At 45.5% G+C, this 21,385-nt stretch overlaps 1 protein-coding gene across 1 annotated transcript; it reads left to right on the forward strand.

Moving 5' to 3' along the window:
- The first annotated feature begins 8,238 nt into the window (after positions 1-8,238).
- LOC128473334 (beta-1,4-galactosyltransferase 3-like) lies at positions 8,239-21,051 on the forward strand. Its single transcript, XM_053455495.1, has 6 exons — positions 8,239-8,504; positions 14,526-14,761; positions 15,684-15,874; positions 20,103-20,225; positions 20,532-20,636; positions 20,756-21,051. The coding sequence occupies exons 1-6, from the start codon at positions 8,264-8,266 to the stop codon at positions 20,928-20,930; spliced, it is 1,071 nt and encodes a 356-aa protein (XP_053311470.1). The 5' UTR covers positions 8,239-8,263; the 3' UTR covers positions 20,931-21,051.
- The last annotated feature ends 334 nt before the right edge of the window (positions 21,052-21,385 follow it).

Raw genomic sequence — 21,385 nt, forward strand, 5'->3', positions numbered from 1 at the left:
CAATTCTCACAGCTGATCCACTACCTCGAAACCTACTACATCTTCACCCTCTGAGATCATTGAAGTCATATATTTGGGTAAATCTCATTTTTTTTAGGGTTTTGCCCCAATTTTAGCATGAATGGGCAGATACGTAGTATCAGATTTTACTCTGATTTAATGATATTCGGGCGTCCCAAATGGTGCTTTTCTCACTGCTATATCACAAACTAAACCCCTGCTTGAACACAGGTGATTTCCCAGAACATCTTTACCTCCTGACCCGTTAGCAAAGTCACCGGAATCAATGCTTTCCAGGGGCTGACTGCGGGCTTGGTGACAATCTGGTGCCACCTTGTGGATTGAATAAAATGAGATCACAAATAACCTAAAATGTAGCGCCCTGGGGGGGGGGGGAATCAGAACTAAAATAAAGAAAAAAACTTTTATTTTTGGGGATTTTTTTCTTTTTAATACTTTGGACTAGTTTTTTAGTAGGTGATTTTCATTTTCAGGCAGCTGCCTTTTTCAGCTATCGCCAATCGCACGTTGAGTAATTCCAAGGACTTCCTGGATACATTAAGAAGAAGATTATGTGGGAGCTCGGAGATTGTAAAAGTGAGGTGCCCACCTTGGAGCCCCCTGGATCTGGTGCACAAGCTCAGCCAGGTACTTCCCAGCAGGCTGAGGTCTTCTCTGCGTGACCACCATGACACAGGACAGTAATGGCTGGTGAATGTGGATTTGTGACACAAAAGCAGGCACTGATTGGTTGTTGCCATATAAACTAGTAAAGCTTCTTTGCTTCTTTTCTGGGATTAAGCCTTCAGAGGGAAGAATACGATGGCCGATCTTCCAGGTAATATTTTGTGGAACAGCACCTTTAATTCAGACAGTATTTTTAAGACACATTTATCGTGTAGTCCTGGGAGCTCCGCTTACTGACAGCAGGAGGCAGATTCCCGACAGTCTAATCAACAGACGGTAATTGCCCTTCTAAATAATAAAGGTCATACGCTGGACGAGGTCCGACCCATTCTGAATCCCGATGCCTCCACTTCATTAATATTTAAGGGATGTCTGTCTTTGGCCAGCATGAAGAACGTTATTCTCCATCACACTGAGATACAGGGTGTACTCAACAGCAATAAGGAGATCGCAACCGCCAGGGAGAGTGCGGCAAGCAGCGGGACCCTCAGCACTCTGGGGCAGGTGCCCTACTTGCCCCTACCTGAGGGTCACCTCATGACCTTCTTCCGAATTCCTGCTCCTGACTGCTGGCCCATCTGACTATGAACCTGCAAGACCCTCAAGCCGTGCTAGTCCAACGTGAGCGCTGGAGGCAGGTGGGAACTACCCTATTCCCGTGGGCAGCAGACCCATGAGAGCAGAACGATGGCTCCTGTACACCGAGGGAACGCCAGGGAACCCAGAAACAAAGATGCCAGCCGGTTGAAAGCAGGTGGAGGCAGGCAGTAGCAGCAGAGAAGATAGATCTGGTGTGAGTGGCGGCCAGAAGGTCAACGATCAGGAGGTCCATACCTGACCTGGCCATCTGGCGCACCGGGCAAATGGCTGACAGAGCCACGCACTCAACTGGCATGCCCGGCCACGCTCAATATGAGCATAAAAACGTAGCGAGCGGCCACTCATGTCCAGCACTTACGTCATCAGGCGGCCACTGGCCTTAAAGTGCCAGGGCCACCTGGTCATTTCCAGGCCATGTGGCTTGTTAATAATCTATCGGCGAGGACATGGATGCCGTGGAATGCGTCCCGCAGAGAATTAATAAGTAACCCAATCGATTCCGTCTTTACGCCTGTCAGGGTCGCTGATTTGAGGACTATTTTTAAAAAATAAAATCTGGAAACTCTCCCAATGGGAAAAGCTGATATTTTAAGGAAAATCATGAAAAAAAGGTTAAATTGGACTTTATGCCAAGCCCCGTCCCTGCTCGGCCCATGTAGCCCATGGCCAGCCCATGTATTTTATATCCATGCACCAGGGTGCGTTTAATGCTGGTTTTCCTTACGATCTGATTGTATCGGGACTGCCTGACCGGCCTCGAAGATCACTGACTGTTGGCTCTTATTATTTATTATTAAACCGCCGTACGGAACCCGAGCCTCGCCGGCTTCTATCCAGTTACTGATTGGGGGATAAGCGTGTTCCAGAGTAACTTCATCTTCTAGCCTCTCCTCATGGAGGTGCTCTCCAGCCGTCATATGTACGGCCTAGCGCCCCATACAGCGCTGCTCAAGGATGTGTTCGTAAATAAATACCTTAATATAAATTTAAAAAGAAAACTTTCTTTAAAGAGAAGCTGCAGCTCCAGAGTTGCAGCCCATTGATTTTCTGCAGCCTGACTTTTGGCAGCTGTCTTGACTGCCTGAAGTAACCAATCACTGGCAAGAAAGCGTGCCAGCAAAAGCAATGAAAGTGTTAACTGTGCGCATGCAGAACCGTCACACCAAACAGCAACAGAGCGAGACGTGTCTCCAGCCGAGTATCTCCTGCAACACACTTTCACTCACCCTTACACTCACTCTCTCACACCTTCACTCACTCTTACACTCACTCTCTCCCACCTTCACTCACCCTCTCCCACCTTCACTCACCCTTACACTCACTCTCTCACACCTTCACTCACTCTTACACTCACTCTCTCACACTTTCACTCACTATTACACTTACTCTCTCACACCTTCACTCACTCTTACACTCACTCACTCTCTCACCTTCTTTCGGGCGACAAGAGGTCCACCAAACACTTAACGGTCACACAAAGAGTCCGTGTCCCCCCTACCACAAGAGACACGCCACACAACGACATCGACAGACAGCAAGAGATCTCGCGTGGAGCGTCTCTGTCTCGTGGGGCGATGAGGGCGCCTAGACTGTCCCTTTAAATGAAGTATGAACCGTAGCAAGCGTGGCAAGGGTTAAATGTGGATTAAGTGGCTTTCGTCAGGCAGCCGATGGTAATTATTTGCTCACGAAGGTGCGGGTGTTGACTGTTATTGGGAAATAATAATAATGAAGTCCCTCCCCCATAGACCTTCATTAGTCAGTGGATTCCAAATGGTAATTAAGACCGGGTGACTCTATTGCGTAAGACCGGGTAGTAGTGAGGGTCCTCTTTCCCCCAGATGCTGAGTCCCTGGGTCCTCTACAGCCACCAGGAGTTGAGGGCCCGCCACGGATGGAGAAGACAACTTGGATACCTGAGTTGAGGCAATAGATCGGAGCAAGCAGAGACCGTGCCGAGCGTTATGCGCATTAAGCACCGCTTAGGCGACAGAGCCCATTAATCGACCTTTAATACCGCGCAGCGCCGCGAGCGTCCGAGTCCACTTTTTATTTTATAAATAATGTACTTTATACAATATTAATGATGGGGAGAGGGCTGTCCCATTAGACGAACCCCGGGGGGGGGGGGCCTGTCCTGATGGTGGAGTAATTAACGATTACAGCCTCGTAAAGTCTTTTTATTTTCATACTCATGACATCACGTTTAATGCATTATTCACACGCAGTCCTGCTTTACATCACTTTATCTCGTTTCTCGCTCCGTCACGCCGGGGGGGGGGGCTGGAGCGAGGCTTTCCGGAACGTTCTCTTAGAGTTTATCAGACCAGGCGCTAAACTTTATGTTTATCCTCCATCTGTGAAATGAAAAGTCAGCCAAAGGATAAGCGTACTTCTCAACAGCCCCGGTTTTCACAGGGTAGTCCCAGGACATACATACATCCACACACATACATACATACATACACACACATACATATACACACACACACACATACATATACACACACACACACATACATACACATACATACATACACATACATACATACAAGCACATGCATACATACACACATACATAGATACACGCATATACATACACACGTACATATATACACACACGTATACACATATATATACATACATACACACACACATATACACACACCTATACACATACAGATACATACATACACCCACATACATACACGCACATACATACACACACACATACACATACATAGACGCACATACATACATACACACGTACATATATATACACACATAAACATATATCACATATATATATATATATATATACACACACCTATACACACATACATACACACTTACAAATCTACACACACGTATACACATATATATATATATATATACATACATACAAACATAGGCACACACCTATACGCACATACATACACACACGTATACACATACATTTAACAAAGGACAGGAGAAGATTAGTGCAAAGAATTAGAAAAGTTGCAACAAGAGGCCGGAATCTAACACTAGAGGGTCAGAGACTGAGATGGAATGGAAGGAAGTTTTACTTTACTAAGAGGGTGGTAGATAAGGTGGAACAGCCTCCCAGCAGAAGTGGTAGATCTTTTACAGCAGGAAAAACAGACAGACGGGACAGAATGGGTCTGAGGTGCGCGAGTTCTTTGTCACCCGGGAAACGTGACTTTTTACTTTTAATGTCTTTACAGATAATTAGAGCAGCCAATAGCATAACAGTAATCCCGCTAGCGCCTGGGTATATTACTGTATACAGCACTGGGGGTTATATTACTGTATACAGCGCTGGGGGTTATATTACTGTATACAGCGCTGGGGGTTATATTACTGTATACAGCACTGGGGGTTATATTACTGTATACAGCGCTGGGGGTTATTACTGTATACAGCACTGGGGGGAGTATATAACTGTATACAGTGCCGGGGGTTATATTACTGTATACAGCGCTGGGGGTTATTTTACTGTATACAGTGCTGGGGGTATATTACTGTATACAGCGCTGGGGGTTATATTACTGTATACAGCGCTGGGGGTTATTACTGTATACAGCGCTGGGGGTTATATTACTGTATACAGTGCCGGGGGTTATATTACTGTATACAGCACTGGGGGTTATATTACTGTATACAGCGCTGGGGGTTATATTACTGTATACAGCGTGGGGGGTTATATTACTGTATACAGCGCTGGGGGTTATATCACTGTATACAGTGCTGGGGGTATATTACTGTATACAGCGCTGGGGGTTATATTACTGTATACAGCGCTGGGGGTTATTACTGTATACAGCGCTGGGGGTTATTACTGTATACAGCGCTGGGGGTTATTACTGTATACAGCGCTGGGGGTATATTACTGTATACAGCGCTGGGGGTTATATTACTGTATACAGCACTGGGGGTTATATTACTGTATACAGCGCTGGGGGGTTATATTACTGTATACAGCGCTGGGGGTTATTACTGTATACAGTGCTGGGGGTTATATTACTGTATACAGCGCTGGGGGTTATATTACTGTATACAGCGCTGGGGGTTATATTACTGTATACAGCGCTGGGGGTTATATTACTGTATACAGCGCTGGGGGTTATATTACTGTATACAGCGCTGGGGGTTATATTACTGTATACAGCGCTGGGGGTTATATTACTGTATACAGTGCTGGGGGTTATTACTGTATACAGCGCTGGGGGTTATATTACTGTATACAGCGCTGGGGGTTATATTACTGTATACAGTGCTGGGGGTTATTACTGTATACAGCTCATAATATAATAGTGATTATTAGTTTTATTATTATTATTAGTATTATTATTATTGCAGGCATGGGTCTCCGGCACACATTAACTGTCGTGGATCCTGCTGATGAAATCTCTGCTATGGCATTACCGCACCGGTGTTTATTTTTTATGGTGGGCACACGGGAGGGCACCATAGATATTTTCTGCTTAAATTCAGTCATTTTCTCTTAATACAAAAAAAAGTCCACAGATTTCTGTTTCTGCAACACAAATAAATAAATTATTTAAACAGCGAAACCAGTTTTGATCCATGTGGGTTTTTTTTTTAATCGTTACACAGAATCCGTCCAAGAGAAGAATGTACAGAATGCCAGATTCCCAGAGTGCTGCATTAAATATACTTAATAAAAACACTAAAAATTTAAAATAAGTAAAATAATAATTATTTTTCTTATTATTTGTATTATTTGTATTATTATTATTATTATTGGAGTCTTGCAGCAGCAGGCGATCTGACCCACATTTGGTGCCGTAAAGTATGCGCGCTCCCGGCAGTCTAATGCACTGTGCACTCGGGGGGCGTGTCCAGCTGCGCGTCACACACACAGCGAGAGGTGAGTGGGCGCGCGCTGGCTGCTGTCGTGAGCGCGCGCAGCGGCAGGTGACTGTGATCCCGGGAGACTAGAAGAGGCAACGGGGGCAGCTGAAGGTACTTACCCCTACTCCATGCGGGGGCGGGGGAGGGCAATTGGGGCACCTAAACTACTCAGTTGTGCGGATGGCAGGTTGACTGAAGGTGCTGCTGTATGTTTTAACTCTTTACCTACCAGGGGCGAGCACATGCTGGTAATGATGGGGTTAAGCCGGAAGGGCTTTAGCTTTAAGTTGGTTAAGACCAGCCACTGAGCAGCAGAGCTAGCACTTTAAATGCAATGACCGAAAGTAACTTTTTTTTTTGGGGGGGGGGGGGGTGCCTTTATTTATATAACTGTCATAGCATTAACCATTTGATGGCCAGAGGGCATTGCTGAAAGGGTTAAAATGTTTAGAGGGGGGGGACACCAGTGCATTAACCGTTTCAGTGCCAAGGGCTGGATCATCCACGCTGCCTTGGGTTGGAAGGGTTAATGCTGTCTGGGCATTAACCTTTTCCGTGCCGGGCGGTTTGTGCCTGATGCTGAATGCAGCTACTGAATCAAAAGTTTATTATTTTTATTACCTAACCCCCCCCACCACCACGATCATTAACCATTTAATCAGGGTAGTTATTACTGGATCATAAGACCGGTGGTGCCAGCCGCTTATAACGTCCCAAACACAGGGTGACCCTGTTCCGTCACCCGGGGCTGGAACAAAAAAAAATTGACTCCCATAACACCCAGCCGGCATATTTAAAAGGGATAACTCATTAGTTTGATCCCCTAGCCGTAAAATATGTGGCTTGATCTATACGTCACGGGCACTTTTCATGGGGGGCAGCGCCCTATACATTGGAGGGTTGGCTAAGCTTTCTGGGATTTGTGGTTCTAAAAACACAAGGAGCTTCGTTATTTATGTTATTGTCTTATAAATGATGTAGAAAACGCATAATATAGAAATATAGAAGAGACCGCACTTTTCCTGCGTCACCTGGAGGCACTTTGTATAGGGTGAGACGTTTGCCTATACATTGTGCTGGTCTGTGGCGTCCGTATAGATCCAAAGCTGCAGAGCACCAGGAGAGGCAACTTTGGATGAACTAAAACTAAAGAGGTGTTAAGTTATCTGGAGGGAGGTAGATAAGTGGAGCAGCCTCCCAGCAGAAGTGGTAGAGGGTAATACAGTGAGGGTATTAAACATGCATGGGGTAGGGATATGACTCCTGAATCTAAGACGAGACCAACGACTGATTAAGGTTTACAACAGGAGAAACGGGCGACCAGATGGGGGGGCTGAAGGGGCTTTGATGGAAGGTTCCGGCACAGACCGCTAGCTGAGTTAAAGCTCGGTGATCTCGGCCGTTGCCACAACTCCAGACTGTTGTGAATGTATAATCCGCATTAACCGCGTAGCAATGTATCCGCGCTCGTTCATTTAAAAAAAAAAAAAGTATACTTTTTTTGGGGCAGCAATAATAGAATCTGCTGGCAGATCGGCCTCATCCGGCCCCCGTATGGTCGCCCGTTTCTCCTGCTGTAAACCTTATTCAGTCGTTGGTCTCGTCTTAGATTGAGGAGCCGTATGTCTATCCCATGCATGTTTAATACCCTCACTGTATTACCCTCTACCACCTCTGCTGGGAGGCTGTTCTGCTAGTTTCTTCTTATACCCTAAGAGTACGTGCAGCTGCTGGGTTTATCCATACACGAGAACCGGCATTTCCTGCGGCTTTTAGGAAGCTTTCTATATGGTGAGAATCGCGCAGGGGCCAGCTCGGACTGTCATAGAGGGACTCAATGGGCATCGTCCCTGCTAAGGTTCCTCGTCTCGTTAACTCACTATTTAGCGAATAAACCCCCACTTGCGTTCTAATGTCTAACGTTGTCTCTGTATCTGGATTTCTCTCTGCAGCTCGCTCCGCGTAGGAGAGGAATGTCTACGTCTCCCATTGGATCGCGCCCCCAAAGAGCGAGTATCTCCGGGTGACCCCGACCATGTGATCATTTGTTGTTGTTTTTTTTACGCGTATTTTGCGGATCCTCGGGGGAGGGGCGACCATGTACTCGCCGCGCACCGAGAAACCCTACTTCTTGCTGACGTTGGTCTTCTCCCAAGTTCTGTTCCTTTTGCTGTTGTATCGAAGGGGAACCAGCAGCCTCCTCCACGGGCTCTTCGGGGGCGAGGCCTGGCCGTGGGATTACGCCGACACGCACGACGTGTACACCAACCTCAGCCACTTCACTCCGGACCCCGACGCCGTGAGGACCGAGTACTGTCCCGTTAAGTCACCGATACTCGGTATGTATTAAAAGATGTAACCGCACCTGGAAACTTTATTACTGAGCTCTGTATGCTTTAAATACATAACCAATATACATAACTTTTTTGCAGCTTGGACTTCCCCTCCCCGTCAGCATCGCTGGCTTTACCCCCACCCCTCCCCGTCAGCATCGCTGGCTTTACCCCTCCCCCGTCAGCATCGCTTTCTTCCTGCTGACCGATCGCTTGTAACAGCGCTCAGCACGAGCACCGTTACACCGTTAACAAATGAATGTCTGATCACGGCTGACGTCCCCCGAAAGGTCGCTGGAGGACGGGATCTCCCGGTAGCTCCCCCTGGAGGCCTTCTTGCTGATCGCAGTGTGATCAGCCGCAGGGGGGATCAGAAGGAAGGGGACGAGAAACAACGTTTCTTCTTCTTCTTCTTCCCACAAAAGGAAAAAGTTAAATTAAGAAGAAGTTATTTAAATAATGAGCAATAAAAATTAAAATAAAAATGCATAAATAATAGTTAGCTCAGTGATGTCATTGTGACATCACTGGGATATATAGCATGTACTCTATCCACAGATAATAAAGCCCTGACATGCCATTGCCCTTCCACTACATGAAAAAAGTATACCCCTCCCCCCCAAACCCCTTAAAATACCACCCTATAGGGTACTATGTAAGGGAGGGGCGTAGAACATAAAGAATATATATGTGGGGTATGTCTGTAATCGGGATGTTGAGGATGTAAATTGGGTCGATGTTCATCAGGGGCCCCTTCTGTGTAGAAGAAATTACATGCAAATGTTTTTTATTTTATTTTTTATAGGTTTTTGCAGTTTTTTGGTTTTTTTTGCACGTTTCTATGGTTTCAAACAATAGCCCTATTTTTTTTCCCCCTGAAAAAAAGGGATGTAGAAGTGAAAGGGTTAAACATGGCGATACACCCGGAGGCTGAGGACCCTGCCGTCTGGCCCCCATAACCCTTTCATACAGAGTTCCCGGCAGGAATGGTGGGCTCCTGGGATTGTTTCGCGTTACTTCGCCACGGCACCCGATGTATGTCCGAGAACGTCATGTGACTGCGTTTACCAAACCGCTCTCGCCTCGCGTGCCGGCCAAACCTGCAACCGTCCCTGAATCATCTGTACACAGAATCACTCCCCAAACACGTTTCCCGCCGCTGCCAAGTGGGCCCCCGGCCCGCCCGTTAACCCCTCCTCTCCCGAGACCTGCCAAAAAACGCCGCTCTCCAGAGCTGTCAAGCTGGATAATGGGTGATCCATGGCAACCCCGTGGTTAGTCTGACGCTGCCAGCCTGTAAAGTATATAAACATAGAACTTGGCAACCATCCGGCCCCCGTCTGGTCTCCCGTTTCTCCTGCTATAACGACTCAAACCTTAATCAGTCGTTGGTCTCGTCTTGGATTCAGGAGCCGTATGTCTATCCCATGCATGTTTAATTAAACTGCCTCTCTGTATTAGCCTCTACCACTTCTGCTGGGGGGCTGTTCCACTTATCTACCACCTTCTAAATAACATAAACCTTTCATTATGTCTAAACTTCTGGCGCTCTAGTTTTAGATTATCGCCTCCATCTCTTACATTCCTCCTCGTTTTTCAATCTCTATGGCAGCAACCTGTTTTGGAGCCTGTTTTGTGTCACATGGCGATTTAGCGTTCCCCCGAAAAATGATGAATGAGACAAAGTTTTGCATGAATCGGGACATAAGCCTTCAAACCGGGGGAAAAGTGAGAATGTTCCGATTCTGCTGGTTTTGAGCTCATTTCTTTATGTTTGCGTTAGAATGTTAGAATTAGAATGTTAGGTTTCTTTTTCTTTATGTTTGCGTTAGAATGTTAGAATTAGAATGTTAGGTTTCTTTTTCTTTATGTTTGCGTTAGAATGTTAGAATTAGAATGTTAGGTTTCTTTTGCGGCTCGTTGGCTAATCGGGAAACCAAGAACATTTATTACACCCATTATTTACATTCATTTATTACACCATTTATTTACATTCATTTATTACATTCTCTGCCGCTGAGTCATACTATTCTCTTCTGAAGGATCACATAATATATTTTCAGGCAGGTGCATATCAGCCGTTTGTATGAGGTTCTCGCTCTGTTATCTGACCCCCGATCTACTAAACCCCCCGACTCCTTATCATACTGCCTGTGGGACAGAATAGAATGGCTCAGTCTTAATCACCCAGTCGGACTCTCTAACTAAAGAAAGCCTATGGAGGAGCGTTGCCGTAAAGGCCTCCAGGTCTGCAGATAAATGGAGTGTATACAGCGCTGGGGGGTTATATTACTGTATACAGTGCTGGGGGTTATATTACTGTATACAGTGCTGGGATTATGTTACTGTATACAGCGCTGGGGGTTATATTACTGTATACAGTGCTGGTGGTTATATTACTGTATATAGCGCTGGGGGTTATATTACTGTATACAGCGCTGGGGGTTATATTACTGTATATAGCGCTGGGGGTTATATTACTGTATACAGCGCTGGAGGTTATATTACTGTATACAGCGCTGGGGGTTATTTTACTGTATACAGCGCTGGGGGTTATTTTACTGTATACAGCGCTGGGGGTTATATTACTGTATACAGCGCTGGGGTTTATATTACTGTATACAGCGCTGGGGTTTATATTACTGTATACAGTGCTGGGGGGTTATATTACTGTATACAGCGCTGGGGGTTATATTACTGTATACAGCGCTGGGGTTTATATTACTGTATACAGCGCTGGGGTTTATATTACTGTATACAGCGCTGGGGTTTATATTACTGTATACAGTGCTGGGGGGTTATATTACTGTATACAGCGCCGGGGGGGTTATATTACTGTATACAGCGCTGTGGGGTTATATTACCGTATACAGCGCTGGGGGTTATATTACTGTATACAGCGCTGGGGGGTTATATTACTGTATACAGCGCCGGGGGGGTTATATTAATGTATACAGCGCTGGGGGGTTATATTACTGTATTCAGTGCTGGGGTTATATTACTGTATACAGCGCTGGGGGGTTATGTTACTGTATACAGCGCTGGGGGTTATATTACTGTATACAGCACTGGGGGGGTTATATTACTTTATACAGTGCTGGGGGGGTTATATTACTGTATGCAGCACTGGGGGGAGAGTTATATTACTGTATACAGCTCTGGGGTTTATGCTCAAGGAGGAAAATATTTTTTTCCCTGAGACTTCCCTATCTCTATATTTTTCGGGTTCCGGAACAGCAGCTTTAACACTGTCCGGTACTCTCTCAGTACGTGGTCGCTGCTCTGAGTCTGAAGCTTCCGGCGTATTCCTTATAAGACAGGAACCCCCAAAGCTAAAGTCTCCGCAGAAAGGTCAGGTTTGACATTCACCCCCCCGACCGGTTTTTCAGCTGAATAGGTCACTTCCCAGATGTCTCAGACGGCGCGCATGCACACAGGCCGTGTTTATACAGTTGTGGTTGACAGCCTGTCAGTAGCAGCCGTGTAGATTGCGTTCCCGCTGATCACATGATCGCGCCCTTTTTGTTTTGGGAGATTACGCGTTCCTTTGTCTGCCATTCCAGACATTCTATGCCTTTGTTACAATTACAGCGTCTCATCTATTCTGATTCTTTCCTGGTGACTCCTGTTCTCGGCAGCTTTATCGCTGGAATTAAGGCTTTTTTATTTTTATGATTATTATTTTCATTATTTTATTATAATTGTTTTTATTTTATTATTTTTTTTATTATTTTTATTATTTATTTAAATTATTAATTTATTATTATTTTAATTTTATTATTATTATTTTACCCCTGGTTACTTTCTTTTATAATCTTTGGTGCAGGATAGAGTTTTAAAATAAAACATATAAAAAAAAGTAATAAAAGTTTTTAATATGCTCTTAAAATATTTAAGAATTGATAAATTGTTCTTTTTATTATTAGGAAGTGGTCTTGTATCCAATGAGAGAATATTTTTCAGGCCTTGGATTAATTCCCACCCCCCCCCCCCCCCCGCGCTTCGGGGCTGATGAATGTTTCGTTGTAACTGCTGGACTTTGAAAAGTTGGCATGGTTCCATTGTGAGCTTAAGTAGAAAGACATAAACCCCGCGTGACCTTCCTTTCTCTGATTATATTGATTCAGATGAAGCGGCAAAAGAAAATGTTTTGGGGGGAAAAAAAAAACTTTCTTGATTGTACAGCCAGTCAAAATTACCCTGGACCAATCACTTTCAAAGGGACAGTTTAATGCCCCGGGGAGCCTCACCACAAAACAAGCATATTAAGGTACTAGGCATTCTTTAAAAATACGGGGAAAAAATCTCTCGCGTTAGGTGGAAGCTGCAGCTCCCAGCCCCCTCAACAGTCCAAGGATTCTCTCCACTGATTGGCTGCTTCAAAAACGTTTGCCGCGCTGGAGCTGACGGTAAATTAACCGCGTCAGGGAATGTGCTACAAAGAAAATAGCTGGAGGGGTAGAGAAGGAATGAATGTAGATGGGGGGGATTCTGTAGAATCCCACCCAATACATTAGCAAGGGGGGCACCAAGTGAGCTTAAAGGGACCTCTCAGCTGTCATATGCATTAAAGTACAAATAACGGCCGGAGTGTCCCTTTACATTAAACTGCCCTTTACATTAAACTGCATGCGTCTCGCAGGACGGTACCTGTACATTGGGACGAGGTCACATTTTAGACTCTTCGTTTCCGGAGTAAATAAATCTAAATTAGCCAAAAGTTCCTTAATATTCACCATCCGTCACGACCAACTCGCGCTTCATTCTGATTGGCTGCCAAGGAATTAAATTGCCAGATATCATTTTATTGCGTTCAAAGAACGTAGGCCAGAAATCTAATCTGGGACGCCGTTAATTCCCTCAGCCAATCACTTTGATCGTAACCGGGAACAATGTTCGTCAATTATGTAGAAATGAAGGAGGGGGAGGGGGGGATTTAATTTCCAGAAATTCCACAAAGAATAGACGGAATTAAATCTGATTAAACAGCTCTACATCTGCGGCCCCCCGGAGAATAAAGTGTATTAAAGGCACAGTAATGCTTCAGCCAGAGCTGTATCCTAATTGGTTGAAATGACCAAGCATTTTAGGATTTTAACATCATTTTCAAACCAAATTTGCCTCTACCACTTCTGCTGGAAGGCCGTTCCATTTATCGAAGACTAAACTAAACATTCTTGTCATTCCCTCTTGTACTTTGCAGCCGCTGATTAAAAGTAATTGTTCGTAGGATATGGGCTGATCATACATCCTGCTGCCGGGATCAGAGATCTAAAGGACCCCGTAGCCCGGTAGATGTTTCTATAACTCCCAAGACCCTGAGCCATCTACCTTAGTGGTTTTGTGATTAGTCAGTGGTACCCAAATCTGTGGCTCCCCCCGTGCTTGCAAAGCAACATTTATTCATCGGTCATGTGATATTTTGGGTGACTTTCCCGGTGTGAATAAGACTGAGTCATTCTATTGTTCCCCACAGGCAGTATGATAAGGATTTGCGGTGTTTAGTAGATCAGATAACAGCGAGAATCATACGAACGGCTGATATGCAGCTGCCTGAAAACTGGTTTAGCCTCTTAAGGACCAGTGACGGAGTGGATACGTCATAAAAATAATCCTTGAAGACCAAGGACGTATTCCAAGGACGTTATGGGGTTTTGGCACCGGCAGGGTTAAATCCCTGCTTGTGAACCGTGATCAGGCTGTTGGCATAATTCCCCCCCCCCGACAGTTGGGTCAAAATTTGTGGCCCTGAGCTGCCAGATTTAATTTTAAGGGCGCTCGATAGGGCAAATATGTTAAAACAGCCATTGTCACCAAAGAGTACAAAAAGAAAGAAACAGCCTGGTCCTTAAGGGGTTAAAAAAAACCCCCGCAAAATATTTTAAAATAAGTTTGAGACCCCAGGATGGGGGGGTCTGGGGGGCTTTATGTTAAATGAACAGCGTAGGGAAGGAAAACTGATGCTTCCATAATAATTTTCTTCCAAAATCACTCATTTTCTGCGCATGTCTCCTTTTTTTTTTTTAGTGGGCCCGATAACGGTGATTTACAGCAAACCCCCCAGCCTGAGGAGGATCCAGCTGAAGAACCCGTCCGTGAAGCCGGGGGGATACTCCAGTCCCCGGCACTGCTTCGGACGCTACAGGAGCGCCATCATCATCCCGTACCGCAACCGGGACGTCCACCTGCGCTACCTGCTCTACCACCTGCACCCCTTCCTGCAGCGCCAGCAGCTGCATTACGCAATATTCCTGGTCCAGCAGGTAACGCGCCTCGCGCTGGAAGCCATCTTGGCTCGGGGGGTGGGGGGGCAGGTCCGCATACCGCTTTATACGACCTTTATAACTAAACGCGGCGCTGGAGCGTTGTTCCCTGGTATCTCCAGAATAATTCTGTCATCGCGTAAAAATGTTGCCTCGTTCGTAGTTTTTTTTTTTTGCCGGGAACACGTAATTGTCATGTGACACAGCTAATGTTTTTAAGTGGCTGCCTTTGGACGGGTGATATTATATTTTAACCTCCCCATCACACTGGGAACGGGATAGGGGTGAGCTGGATGCATGGCTGGGGGTCCCTGCCTCCTATAGGACTATTTATATTATTTACCCCTTGGGGGGGCGGGGAGAGGGGGTTACAGAGGGGCATAAAGCCCACCCTCCCAAATTATTTACCTTTGGGGGGGCAGTAAAAGAGCGCTTCACCTGGCAAAACCCAGAGCCTTTCCAGGAGTCCCCCGAATCAGGGGTTACAGGTCAGGTTTAATTATGGAGAGTTCCGGGGTCTAGATGCCCCACCTGATACCCCGGCTCTCCAAATGCCCCACCCCAGGGACCCCAAAACCTAAAACTTTCTTCCCGAGACAGGTTACGGGGTTTGTGTCTGGATCTGAGTTCTTTAATATTGGGGAGGGGGGTATATACATTATCAGTCATGGGGGGGGTGTTTCTTCTGGAGCTGCAGCTTCCCCTTAAGGAAGTTAATTAATGTATTGTTATTAACCTGTTAAAGGACACGGCGCTTATGATATCTGTCGCTCCGGGTGAAGAATATTCTATTTAATTATCAGACGCTTAGAAACGTAACTCCCCTCTTGCAGTTGTGGCCCTCGGCCGGGGCGAACGTCTCCTGACGCGGGGGCTTCACCGTTATTAAAAGCCGCTTTTACGTTGCGTTTGTTGTCTGCAGGCTGGAAACGGCACTTTCAACCGAGCCAAGCTCCTTAACGTCGGGGTGAGGGAGGCGCTGAGGCTCGACGACTGGGACTGTTTGATTTTCCACGACGTGGACCTCGTCCCGGAGAACGACTACAACCTCTACGTCTGCGATGGGTATTCCCCCAAACACCTGGCCAGCGCCATGGACAAGTTCCACTACAGGTAACGGGGGCCTGGGGAGACTGGTGACCCCCCCCCAAGAGACCGACGGCTAGAACTCAGACCTTATCCTAAAGTCACATTTAGTAAAGAGTTCCTATTCTTACCCCCAAAAGGAAAATCGGCACTTCGTCTGCCGAGGCCCCTAATAACATTACTACAGGGGTCTCCAGAGCCAGCAGAAAATGATGACATAATGGGCGATATAAAACAAAACAAAATCCAGAATCACCTGTAAAAAAACACACTTTTCCAAAGGCGACTGCAGGATTCTTTTACTCAATAAACTGATAACTGTAACAATGCTATATGATGTCACCGGAATTATTTATGACACGGATTTCATTGTAATAACATTTTAACTTTACTGTTTCTGACATTTGAAGCGGTTGCTCTCTGGCGCCTCCTAGTGGACTTTTTGTATTCCGATGCCGGAAATTCGATGGAATTATTTCCATTGACAACGTTTTGTTGTGGGGGTGGAATTTACATTTTTTATTTGTTGTAGGATTATACAACACAAAGAACGGAGGAATCATGGTATATACCGATTGTTGCTATGGTAGCCGCTCCACTTGGCACCAGAATTATTCAGTGTTTCTAAACCTCGGTGAATATAATGGCAGATTGTAAACGTGGGACCTGCCATGGATTCCCACCCAGAGGTGTATCTACTGAAAATAGCGCCTATGGCAAGCACTGAAATTGCGCCCCTGTCCAAATATCTAAAACCTATTTACTAGCCCCTGCTGCCCATATATATATATATATATAAATATTAGTCCCTGCTGCCGATAGCGGGTATAGATCAACACACAAACCCAGATCAATTGAAATTCACTTGTGATCTCTGCACTGAAGGAATATATACCCTACCCACTATATATCCTCCCCCCCCCTACCCACTATATATCCTCTCCCCCCCTACCCACTATATATCCTCTCCCCCCCTACCCACTATATATCCTCTCCCCCCCTACCCACTATATATCCTCTCCCCCCCTACCCACTATATATCCTCTCTCCCCCACCCACTATATATCCTCTCCCCCCCCTACCCACTATATATCCTCTCCCCCCCTACCCACTATATATCCTCTCCCCCCTACCCACTATATATCCTCTCCCCCCCTAACCACTATATATCCTCTCCCCCCCTACCCACTATATATCCTCTCCCCCCCTACCCACTATATATCCTCTCCCCCCCTACCCACTATATATCCTCTCACCCCCCTACCCACTATATATCCTCTCTCCCCCCTACCCACTATATATCTTCTCCCCCCCTACCCACTATATATCCTCTCCCCCCTACCCACTATATATCCTCTCCCCCCCTACCCACTATATATCTTCTCCCCCCCTACCCACTATATATCCTCTCCCCCCTACCCACTATATATCCTCTCCCCCCCTACCCACTATATATCCTCTCCCCCCCTACCCACTATATATCCTCTCCCCCCCCTACCCACTATAGGGCGCCCCCCTCTCTCCTCCGCATTAAAAAAAAAAAGACGGCGTTTGAAAGCCGCTCACTGGCGCCCCCTTCAAATGGCGCCTATGGCACGAGCCATAGGTGCCATACCCTAGATACGCCTCTGTTCCCACCTTCCACTTTCTGTGTGATATTATATGTTTGATCCATACATTGTACTTGCGGCATCCTATATCTTACAGTTCTGTACATTTAACTCTTCATGGCTGTGTGTATGTATGTGTATGTATGTGTGTGTATGTTTGTATGTATGTATATGTGTGTGTATATGTTTATATATGTATGTATATATGTGTGTGTGTGTGTGTATATGTGTGTGTATATACACAGTATATTTATATAGGCTTTTTGTGTGAAACAATATTTTTTTTAGCATTAGAATACTTGCTAAGTGTCGAGTTTAAAAAAAATAAAATAATTCTCAGTAACAGGCCCAACTATCGTACATGCGCAGGTTTTATTATTTGCTTTTTGGGGGCTGAAATTCTCCCTGAAACAGTTTTTTAATATTTTTTATTTGGAGTCTAACATTTTTTTTTCTTTGTATATTTCTGGTAGTAGGAAAATGAGATTTCAGCAATTTAAATTTTTTATTATTTTTATTTTTTTCATATATATGTTTTTTAGGGCTATCTTGGGTTTTTTTTTCTACAGATCTTGGGAATCTCTTTTGTAACTAGAGGGCACCCCAATTATGTCATAGTGACATCACTGCTTTCCCTATAATTATATATTTTTCGTTTTATTATATTTTTTACATTTTTCTATTTTTCGTTTCTATTTTCTTTTTTGACATTTAAATTTTAATAGTGAGAAATTCACTCTGATCGCTCTGTAGCGAGTCAGTGGAACAGCATCTTTAACTGGAAAAACAATACTCCTAATGAGCACAAGGTGGCGCTGCTGCTAAATAAAAATCCCGCGGAGGTACTCGTCACCGAGATACTTTGCGGGAAAAACTTTCAATGCTTTGGGGTATAAACAGCCTTTAAAGGGACAGGACAGAAAGAAAAGTTGCTTTTAATTATATAGCTTAAAATTAGTTTAACCCTTTAACTTCTGTAACTAGAAAAAACCTGCATTTATCCAGATCAAAGGTTTCGCACAAGCAAGCGTCAGATTTTTATTTGTTTTGGTTTTTATATTTGAGAAAGAGGCCACTGAGTCCTCACCGAGTCCAAGGATGAGATCATGTGGCCGGGCCCCGAGGGCCCCTTTGTCAAGTGCATGTTTCGTACATAGATAGTGCTCTAGGGTTCTATTCACTAAACGGAGAGTTTGCCGGAGAGTTGAGGATTCAGCTCCCTCGCTATTCATTATGAAGGGCCAATGCTGGTAGGTCTCTCCAGTGTGAAGGGCTGAGCCGGCCCTGTGTAATGTATAATTTAATGGGTGAGGAGGCTTTAAAGAAATATCTCTGATTGAACTATACATTATACAGGGCCAGCCCAGCTCTTCCTGCAGCAGAAGCTCACTGGGGTTGGCCCTTCATAATGTATCGTGAAGTCAGGCTGCTGAGACCCTCCTTCAAACGCTCCCTTTAGTGAATAAAGCCCACAAACCGCACTCGGTGGAAGTTGATTTAGTCTCGGCTCGGACTCGTTGGCGCTTCCGACGTTTTGTTCTTTGTTTATTAAAGTGTCCTCGAGTGATTTAAAATCTGGCACCTTCCTAAGCGGAGACTCGCCCCGTTTAAGTACTGTTTGTCCTCCCCTGGGCTGGTCTTGGCCTCCGTCGCAGATTATTTAATGCCAATCGTAAAGCGCCGCTTCTCAGCATAATCTTAACTGAAATAGAAATAATTAGAGGCTCAAAACTCATCCTTGGATTCAGGATTCTGATTGTTACCCATGCATGGTTAAATCACCTCACTGTATTACCCTCTACCACTTCTGCTGGGAGGCTGTTCCACTTATCTACCACCCTCTCAGTAAACTAAAACTTCCTTCCATTCCATCGAAGCCTCTGACCCTCTCGTTTTTGATGATACTGTCCCTTTAATAACGTATCCCTTACTGACCTTCTATGCTTGGAACGTACCACCTCATCAGCAGGGGGGGTGGTCAATCTTTCATAGTTTCATAGTTAAAAGGAATGTATTTCGTAGGTCGTCGGCATTGTGTGTCACCGAAAACATATTAATAGCCGGCGCCCGGGCGCTTTCAGTAATCCCCGGAAACTCACGCTTCATGATTCTGAAGAGCGGCTTTTGTAGTACATTGTAGAACATCGCTCATCGATCACGCAACGCGTCGCTACCGCGGGAGAGCTTCGTGCCGTCCGGAAGTCACCCAAATCACCGGCAACGTCTCGGGCCGGAAGGGAGGACGCTTCTGAGCTCAACCGCAGTCTCAATCTCATTCAACGGGAGCGATGCTTATTAAAACACATGAGTATGTTACACGCGTGTCATATTTAGGTGATCAGACCCCTTTCAGGTAACGTTTGGGATACCTCTTACCGGGCCAGGGACGAGAGACCTCGCGTAGGCTTCCGTCAGAGGTTCCGTGTTTGGATCTTTGAGGTCTTGGAAGCTTCTGCGGCTCTCCGTCTTCCTCTACGGATGTTGGTTCAGTAAAAAGTATCTCAAAGTTCTTTTGGACCTCTGTGGGATCCGGTTTTGGGTTGAAAACGAATGACCTGCTCTCTGCAGACCCCCCGTCCGGTCTCATGGGGGGGGTGAGTTTGGAAACACGTTTGGTTATTCTCTCTCTCTCTCTCCGCTCCCAGGTTACCCTACTGGGAGTACTTCGGCGGGGTCTCGGCGCTGACCCCCGAGCAGTACATGAGGATCAATGGATTTCCCAACTCGTACTGGGGATGGGGTGGAGAGGACGATGACATCGCCATGAGGTAATCGAGCGAACATAAACCCGAGACAAAAAATAATAATAATAATTTTTGAAAAATAATAAAAAAAAAATATATAAATGTTTGAAAAATAATAAAAAAATATAAATGTTTGAAAAAAAAATATATACATTTTTGAAAAAATTGTTTAAAAAAAGTGAAAAAATTTAATAAGGTATTTTTTACTTAAATCCACGGTTTGTTATGCAGCGGATTACAGTTTATTTATAAGAGGGCACCTAATTCTTCCTAGTTTTTGGCCCCGTAAAATTTATTATGTTTTCTTCCTAAATTTCCCCCCTCCTCCAGGGTTCGCTTGTCGGGGATGAGTATCGCTCGGACGCCGCTTGCTCTCGGCCGGTATAAAATGATTCCGCACGACCGAGACACGGGCAACGACGAGAACACGAGAAGGTAAACGTCCAAGGACCGGCTCCCGTGGTTTGCCCTAAATATAAAATAACCTGAAAAATAATCATCATTTTTATTAAATCTTTGTTTAAATTGCATTTCTTTTCATTCTTCTCTCCCAGGTACAGCCAGCTGAGAAACACGCGGAGAACGTGGCGAGACGACGGCATGAACTCTCTTTTTTTCAAGCTGCTTTCCAGAGAGAAAGCCCCCCTTTATACCAACATCACCGTTGACATTGGGGAAGCCCCTGTGATGACCACCCCCCCGGGCAAATCAAGGTTTTTCTCCTTTTAAACTGACAGTGGGGGCAGTTAAACACACCATTAAGCGGGTCCCGGAGGTGCTGGGTGCCTGGCGGACCCCCGTTATTATCACCGTGGCCTTATTGGATAATAAGTTACAAGTTCTGCTCCAATCGTTGTAGGCGATACAATTAAACCCGGGTGCGTTTGCTTCCAAGTTACCGGAGAAGTCCGGCACCAGAGCCAATAGGAACCTCCGGATCCCGTTACTGGGGAGCCGTGGCGCGAACGTTCATTCTCCATAAAATAAGAACCTTCCTTGATTTAAATTCGGTATTCTTTTTAAAACACGGAGGATTCCGCTCCGGAAGAAAAAAACGAGTGCTCTGTCCGTTAGCAGGAGTGATGGGAGTTGTGGTGTGATGGTGGGAGATGCGTGCGGTGACTCGGTAAACAATACAACACTTTGCGGTATTCTGCCTGCGTTTGCCTCGCCGGTCTGTCCCT

Source organism: Spea bombifrons, chromosome 2 (assembly GCF_027358695.1).
Source record: "Spea bombifrons isolate aSpeBom1 chromosome 2, aSpeBom1.2.pri, whole genome shotgun sequence".
Lineage (NCBI taxonomy): Eukaryota > Metazoa > Chordata > Amphibia > Anura > Pelobatidae > Spea > Spea bombifrons.